The sequence below is a fragment of the Glossina fuscipes genome, unplaced genomic scaffold, assembly GCF_014805625.2.
Source record: "Glossina fuscipes isolate IAEA_lab_2018 unplaced genomic scaffold, Yale_Gfus_2 42, whole genome shotgun sequence".
NCBI lineage: Eukaryota > Metazoa > Arthropoda > Insecta > Diptera > Glossinidae > Glossina > Glossina fuscipes.
This window is the reverse complement of record NW_023998426.1, coordinates 350,656-359,358: the sequence shown is the minus strand read 5'-3', so window position 1 is coordinate 359,358 and position 8,703 is coordinate 350,656. Positions and strand designations below refer to the sequence as shown.

Genomic DNA, 8,703 nt, shown 5'->3' with positions numbered 1-8,703 from the left:
TATTTTGTCGTCCGCTAAAAGCAATCTAGCTTCATTTAATGTTAAATCAAAAGACACGTAGGTACGTACACATGTTTCTTTTTTACTCATAGCCGATGCTCATAGCCGGAGTATATTCTTCTAAAGAACAAACAACGACGCTTCAGTTGATTAAGGCTCACTTTGCTTAAATAATAGTACACGAAACGCTATACATTATTTTTATAATTTTCATGGAGCCCCTAATATTGAAGGATACTCAACGTCAATGTGGCCTAATTTTTGGCAAAGATAATGTACATGCCAAAGATTTTATTATTTTTCAATAGCTTCCGTCATAACCAACCACGAAGTTCGCTTTGCCGTCATAGGAGTATTTGCCTCGTGAAGGTCCTTTCACTTGGCGCTTTCTAAAAAATACATCTATGTAATCGCTATTTTTGATTTACTAAGGATAAATTTTCGTCATAAGATATCAAAAAGTAGATCTTTTTGAAATATCAAGACTTATTTTTCATTAGAATCCTTATAAGGGTCCAAGCGTGGTCCCTTTTTCGATAAGGTTAATTTGAATGTCAAATTATTATTATGAACGAAATCTCATCAAAAAGTGTTGGAAGAAACTGGTCCTTTCTACTATATAAAGATTCAGTTTCCATACGAACGGGTAGGGATTCAAAGAAATGCCGCATATGATCGAAAGCTTCCACATCAATTTAGAATCCCTCTCATACTACTACTACAAAGTGATTTTTGAGGCGAAATTCTAGAAAATTACTACATTTTTTCTTATGACGATTTATCAAAATAAGGCGCCATCCGGCGAGCGATGAGAAAGGCGGTCCGCACCGAACCATTCCTCGGTCAAAATACGCCAGTGTACCAAATTTCATCAAAATATCTTATCTATAGATTGTACGCAAGACGCATCAGACGGGCAGACGGGCAGACGGACTGACAAGTTGGTGGATTAATCTAAATTCATTCTGTGTGTTACAACCATTCACACAAACTTAATATACCTTGTACTTTGGTTAAAGATGGACAGATTAGGCTTGAAAGAGATACCTAATCTTTCTATAAATGTTCTGAAAGAGATTTAAAATACGCTAAAGTAGACTAAGACTAAGTTTATTAAATTAACTTTTATTATGTATATTCTGCCCCTATTTTACATTTTTTTAAATTTTACTTTATCATGGCTGATAATTATTTTCAGTCTCTTTCCCTTTGGTGGGCTGCAAGTTTCCTGTAAAAGAAAAAAGTTAGGGCACAAGTGGTATATTTATCTTGACAATCGATTATAATTGAAATTATTACCATTTCCGGAAATACATTTAATTACGTTTGCCATCGGAAATTCGAGTATTATGGTCATCGCAAATGCCGTCAGACTCGTTATTACGAAAACAACAATTATTTGAAAGAACTTCAGACCACGAAGAGAGCAAAAAAAAAAGATTAAAATTAAAGAAATTTAAAAAAATAATTAGAATAGATTTTATTATCTTACCATAAATGACTCACTAAGGAACACTGGCTGACGATGAGAACCAATTACAACTCGAATAACGGAAAAATGCCATAAATATATTTGAAATGACATTCTACCCAATGTGCGTACGAAGGGCGTGTTTGCGAAGTGATACAAAATGACTGAAATTTTTTTTTTTCTTAATATTATTTTCATACATACAATCGATGATATTCAAATAACTTACATCCCGCTTTATAGAACATGGCCCATATAGCCCACATGGCGATCGCAATGAAAACTTTACGATATAAGCCAGCATATAAAGCGAGCCATAACGATGGTCTTTCAATGTCGCTGTCTATAAAAAATAATCTACTAAATAGAAAGCCAAATCCCGCCGGGAATGCGAGCCAAAAACCTAATTGAATCCATTTGTTTAAGCTGTCGCTGTCTTTACAATTTGCATATATATCGGCTAATATGAAACCAATAATATAACCGCCCATATTAGTATAGAAAGGCACATAGCTTTGATAAAATTCTTCAATATTAAGGAAAAATAAAAACCGAAACGATCTAAATAATATATATAAAATTATTAGTTAAAAGACTCTTACGTAACAAAAAGATAAAAAAGAATCGAGAGTATTCCTACTTACTCAGGTTTGAAATAAATAAAAGTTTCCAATTTTAGGATATAGGTTACGGCAGCCGTTATAGCTACAGATATAATTGTTAGCATTATAAGGGATAATATCTTCAGTTTTGGGAATCTGTAAACAACAAGCGAGGATTTAATCAATCAAGTTGTTCTTAAATAAACATCAAAATGAGAATGTAGATGAGTGCGCTTTATAAATGAGCGAGACCGCCCATTAAATACTTTACACGTCTTTATATTGTTGTTCGCTTTATGGCTCTTTTATATGGGCTTGAAAATGTCTGTTTAAACAGGCTTGTAATTTGGATTAAAATACGTCAAAGTGATTTCGTCAATATTTTGAACACTAATAGCCTCTTAATCGAATTGCACATGTACCTATGTTATGTATATGATAATTACAGACCTACGACTTTATATAATACTTACAATAACGCAATACGATAAAAAAAAACTTGCAAACTTACATGGACAGATGGACAGACTCAAATCGTTTTAGAAAATGATTGTGAATAAACACGTAAGAAAATTGGCCCGATTCTTTTATATCGTCCATCTTTTTTCGAAAAAAATGAAATTTCAATATGTTCTATTGAAGAGTGGGCTGTGACTCACCGTGAGCGTTTTTTTTTTTTCATTATTGTGCAGATAGAAAACGACACGGACATATTAATTTATTTAATCCGCCTGAACAGCCGAGTAGGCAAAAGTCTCGACTAGCAACTCAATGGTCGTGGGTTCAAATCTCAAGAGCGGTAGAATTTTTAATAAAGCTGAAAGCCTTGGATGCTTGTGCTTTAAGACTTTAGTCTTAGAATTTATTCTCTGGCTAAATTATCATAATAATAATAATAATAATAATTTATTTAAGAATATGAATAATTAATGAAAAACGAATGTTTTGGCTTTCAGTTTTGACTGACAGAGGTGTTGTAGTGTGAGAACGTCCTTTGACCGTTTTCGAGGCTACCAATGTTTCTGCCAAAGTTAAAGCCGATAGCTTTATGCTTACCGCAGATATTACACCGGCAGACAGGCGGACAGATGAACGGACATGCTTTGAATCAACTTTTGATCGGGAACATATACATCCTTATGGGGTCTCTGAAGCTTTTATGTAGATGTTATAAAAGTTTTGAAGAAATGATTGTAACTCCGTTCTTCCGTGGCGGGTATAAGAAAAAGGTCATTTGTCTTGATCATCACTAATGTGATAAAGTGCAAAAATTGTGTAAGAACGTTCATATACCAGGAAGAAACGTTACGGAGTCAAAGGCATATCCCTGTGCATTAAGGTGGCATAGAGATAACAACATTCAATGCGTTGGTACTCTTCATTCGTTTACTTTGCGTAAATCCACCATCAAAGTATGCTTTCGTAAGAATTATTGCTTACCTCTAAAATACTGTCATGTATATAAGCATTGATTAAGGGGAAAAATTCTTGTCTTTGGCTTAGTTATTTGCGTCTGTCCGTTGGCTTTCTATTCTTTCCGTAACATTTACACTTAATGTATGAATACGGAAATATTGTTTTGATACGATCCACGGGGCAAGTTCTTTTTTGACTATAATTGAGTTAACAGAGTGAAGAAAATGTCGATTTTGTCGTAATTTATCACCTATGCGAACAACAGTGTGTGTGTTTTTTTTATGCCTGTGATTTATACAAATTTTCTATGTTATACGGTGTAGAGCAGTCGCCTCAAGGCTTTTTAACTATGAACTTACTTTGATATTAATATTAAAACCAATAAAAATAGTACCGTTAACTGCATATCAGCTGCCAAAAACCAAGTGTGAAGAGAACACTAAAATGAAATACAACATCATGATTACTTTTAATACACCTAAGACATCTACTTATATATCTTATATATATATATATATATATATATATATATATATATACATATAAGGCGTAGCGTCTTGGACAAATGCGATGTAACGCACGTCACCAAAAATTTGAATTATAATTATGTATCGTATGTACCACCAATGAAGGTTATATGTACTGATTAAAACACCATCCACAACACTTTTTGTAAGATGTGGTTTTTAAGTGTAGGGCATATTTATATCATTCGGTTATGTAGATATCTGATATATACTAGTTTCAAAACATCTCCAAACCAGATATAAACATAACTACATTAATTTGTTTTGTGTTGAAAAGTCACAGCTAGGTGGCACAGAAACTTTTTATATCTTGCATCACATGTATTGCGAGTGTATATTAAGGCTGTGCAAATGTATGTAACGCTCATAAGGGCTAAAGATAAACCCACCACTTATTACATCAATCGATTCAGAATTAGTTTTTAAAGTGATCTCAGTTCGTCCGTCCGTCTATCAATTCGTCTGCGTTTAATCTACGGTTCCTAATTTTTCAGATATTTTGATGAAATTTGGTACATCGACAATTTTGAACCCACTTAGGGACCCAATTGGAAATTAGTCTAAACGGACCACATTTTCGATCACTTCCCGTACAACGCCTTATTTGGAAAAGTCGGTGTGCGACTATAGAGTGATGTAGAATATTTAATGGTGGCCCGTGTCACGTTACAATGCCTCGTTTGTTTACTTTGCAGCGTAAACGTATTAAAACTTTAAATTTTATTTTTATCTCCATTTTTTTATTATAGATCGCTTTACTTTATAAGCGACGCATTCACTTTTACGTTTAAGAAAAAAAAAAGACTTAATAATAATAACGGACAGATTTATTTAAATAAAGTTAAGTCAAAGGTCAGTCGTTTTGTCGTACCTATAACGGGTTGTGCGATATTTTTAATCGAATTAAACTTGCTACGCAAATCAGATTCAGATACAAAGAAGATTTTCGAAAATTTTTATTTAAATATAAAATGGTGATGTTTTTCTCAGAAAAACAAAAGAAGCAAAGTATCGGTAAACCAAAATGTAGGTATAAATAACACAGACTATCGGTAACCGAAAGTTAACATCGTTTGGTAGGAGATGGATCAGACACAAAAGAAGGTCAGTTATATGCAAGTCGTTCTAGAAAGCTACTGTGAGAGTAATAAGAAAGCAATGTTTATTACAGTGCTGGTGTAGGGCACTTGGAGTACAAGGGTATTTAAAACGGGCGCAAACAATACGTAGGAGGTTTGGAGGTAGACTCACTTTTTGTTTATTTGTCACGCAGAGGCGCTTAAGACAGAATCTTTTTATTATACCGGTCGACTTAGAAGATAATTCTGCAAGTGATTTGAAGATGATGCCTTTTATTATACCGATCGATCTAAACCATGTAAATCTGTGCTCAAGCGACGGGTCGTAATTTTTGATATATATTGATGAAATTGCGTGCAGCGACCTGTTTTAGCCCAAAGACGAACGTTGTTCAATATATTTCGGACCGGACAACTTCGCATACAATACTTTATTCGGACAAGTCATAGTATGAACAAGTAAAGTAGTGTAGGGTATTTAATTTGGATTGTAATGCTTTTACTCTGCTTTACTTTAAAAGGTTAGATAGTAAGTAACGTAATTAAAAAAAAGGGAGAGCACAAACAGATAGCAGATTTACAGATGAATTTGAGAAGACTTCCTGTCTTGTGCAAACACAAGAAACTCACTCAACTCGCATTCTTGCCTGCTTGTAATGCTTTTCAAATCAGCATAAAGCAAATGCATATGTATACGTAAGATACTGATATTAGTGCACTATTTTATTTTTTCCGCTTTTATATTGTTCTTAAGAAAAGATAAAGTAACAGAAACTTACAGGTTTATGAGTGAAATAATTATTTATCATTAATACATTGTGCCACCATCTTTCCCGACAAAAAACGCGTTCCGGTTCAATCATGTGTCTCCAAAATGGTCCATCGCCCAGGTATTGTAATACAGAAGCATTAAATAGCATAACAATTACCAACGATGGAATCAGTCTACAGAAAAAGGCAAAAGAAAAAGAAATAAATGAAAGGGTTTCATATGCCTGATCAAATATAATTTTCGAAAAATAGTTTCGCCTAACACAAATAAATTCCATTATTAATGACAACAAAATTCTCAAAGTTAGCTCTTTGGTAATATTGTTGGTGCGAATTCTTTCTTTCTTCATGTCTAGTGGAAATTTCTGAAATTGGAAACTGAATTTGTATAGAAAGCAAAAAATTGCCCCAGCCGGTCCAAACTTTTCTTACCGACGTAGAATGTCGAATTGCTATTACTTAGCCACTCTTGCTGAGAAATTTTGGAAATTGCAATTTTTTTTATTGACGTGGAGTGGTCGAAAAAGTGGACCGATCCGAACCACATTCATTAGCATTCGTTTCTGGATCAAAACATTTAGTAAGTTAGTATACCAAATTTCATCAAAATATTTTAAAAATTTCGACCTGCAGTTGGAATAACGACTTACGGATCGACGGACAGACAGGCTTAGATCAATCTAGAAGACGATTCTAAATAGATCGGCATAATAAAACAGGGTTTTACGTTAAGCGCTTGTGTGTGTTACATACGTTCGCACGAACTTAATATACCCTGTATTACAAGGATAATATTTTTTCTTATAATGACTTTTCAAAAAAAGGTGTCATATGGTGAATGATCGAAAAAATCGATGGTCCGATTTGCACCAGTTGCGTGTCATTGTACCCAAGAATACATGGACAGTTATCAGACAGACAGCCAAACAGGCAAGTTTAGATCGATTTAGAAAATGACTCTGAATCGATCGGTAAGATGAAAGGCGAGTCTATTTCAAATCCTTCTGGATGTTGCATGCAAACTCACAACCTTAATATGTCCACGTACCAGAAGTGGTGTTAAGTATAAAAATTGGTGATATGGTAAATAACCTGCAGAGCGTCATGTAGCAGAAGTTCCGCGTACGTGCGAGACTTGCAAACATGTAGGACATGTTGTGCAAACATTTATTAAGAAAACAAAAATAGTAAAAATGGAGAAATCCTACTTACCGTAAATAGCGAAGAGTTAAAATTTTGACGAAAATTCCAAAACATCTTTTGTAAGTGACTTCAGGAGTTATTGGACGAAACTCATTAAATTTCATTTTCAATACGAAACCGCATAAAAGAAAGAATACTTGAGTAATGACTGGACCATTTTGGAAAATGGCCACCACAGGATTATGAAAGTAATCTTCGAAAAATTGTGTATTCTCAATATGAACACCAGTGTAGAACATAACACAGTGACCGAAAAGATTCAGGATAACAAACAAAGCACGATAACCGTTTAAAAATCGTAAACGTTTGTTGCTTGAAATGGTTATTGGAGCCATTAGACGATAATAGTTGCGGTAAATGGAGAATGACGTTAACAAACGATGAACTGAAAGTTCATTTTATTTATTATTGTAACATTTGCTGTTGTTTCTCTAAACAGTTTAAATGAACACTAATTATTTATTACCTGAATTGCTATGTTCTGTTTCATAGAATCCATAAGTTTGTTTATAATGAGGCTGTTGACATCGCAAATAATAATCATATAATGAGGACAATACATTGACAAAAGCAAAACTGGCTAAGATACTATAAACCACTATATCAAAAGTATCTGTTGAAAAAGAGCCAAAAAAATAATTGTGTTAAGTAAAATATTGGATTTTTTTTTTTTTTTGCAAAAATTTAAATGAGACTTAACCTGTTTTTTGAGGCAATTCATTGCTATCACAGTAATCAATATTCGTTTTTAACGTTAGATTGTATTTGATTGTAAAATCATAATTCAAACATTTTCCCAACATTTCTTGAAAGGCTGAATATCTTGGAGTCTCGTCCTTAAAAAGTGCAGCTTGGAATTCTGTTATCTACTGATGGAGATTTGATCTAAGCTCGAAGTTTTTTAATGGACTGATCGATTGATCGAAACTTACCTCATTTTTCCCAATTCTTCTATCATAAAGTTGCTGTCGCTCAAAGACCGTTAATGATTCCAATAAACTTTTACAACGTTCTACACAAACGCCAAAATGTAAACGATCGTGACGGAAATGACGGTTAATATCCTTTGAATAAATATCGATTTGATTCCATAGCTGCGAAGAATGATTTGGTTCAATCTCTGCATAAACTACACAATAAGCGGACGGATTGATTGACAAGCATTTGTCATAATCATCGAATTGATATATTGGTGGCATTTGATAAAAAGCACTCACTGCAATGTTTAAAACATATTTGCATTTATGGAAGAAAATCATTTTTAGCAAAAAAAAACTCACTGTTTAATTTTTCACCATAAGTTAGCAAAATTTGTGTAATTATTATTAGATTCAATAGAGAGATTTCGTTAAACATTTTCCTTCACTTTCAAATATTATATGTTTTGCTGGTTAAGTTGTTTTCGAAATATTTTGCTGGACTGATTTGCGATTCCTTCTAACATTTCATTTTATTTAAATAAAAATTAAAGCACTCTTGCTGCTTAATCGTTAATAATTGAGACGTAAATGCACAATTTTATATAAAACAAGTCCGCAAATCGTTATAATTGTTAACTTATTAAATCACTTTAAGGAAGGTTATGGCAGATGTCGATGAGAATTTCGCTCGGTTTATGTCGAGCTTCTTACGTA

General features: G+C 33.4%; 1 protein-coding gene across 1 annotated transcript; it reads right to left on the bottom strand.

Moving 5' to 3' along the window:
• Positions 1 to 1,175: 1,175 nt before the first annotated feature.
• On the bottom strand, positions 1,176 to 8,268 carry LOC119637010 (nose resistant to fluoxetine protein 6-like). The gene is made up of 11 exons (XM_038032783.1): positions 8,002 to 8,268; positions 7,770 to 7,935; positions 7,536 to 7,682; positions 7,079 to 7,454; positions 5,875 to 6,040; positions 3,849 to 3,928; positions 2,116 to 2,229; positions 1,701 to 2,032; positions 1,493 to 1,635; positions 1,300 to 1,408; positions 1,176 to 1,228 (listed from the first exon to the last, which is right to left on the bottom strand). The coding sequence occupies exons 1-11, from the start codon at positions 8,266 to 8,268 to the stop codon at positions 1,176 to 1,178; spliced, it is 1,953 nt and encodes a 650-aa protein (XP_037888711.1).
• Between the last annotated feature and the right edge of the window lie 435 nt (positions 8,269 to 8,703).

Bases quoted from the DNA above. Each gene is read 5' to 3' on its own strand.
- LOC119637010 (XM_038032783.1), bottom strand. From the start codon at position 8,268: ATGCCACCAATATATCAATTCGATGATTATGACAAATGCTTGTCAATC. The intron at 7,936-8,001 runs GTAAGTTTCGAT...CTCCATCAGTAG, and splicing joins GAAGAATTGGGAAAAATGAG to ATAACAGAATTCCAAGCTGC. The intron at 3,929-5,874 runs GTAAGTTTCTGT...ATTTCATTTTAG, and splicing joins ATTATTTCACTCATAAACCT to TGTTCTCTTCACACTTGGTT.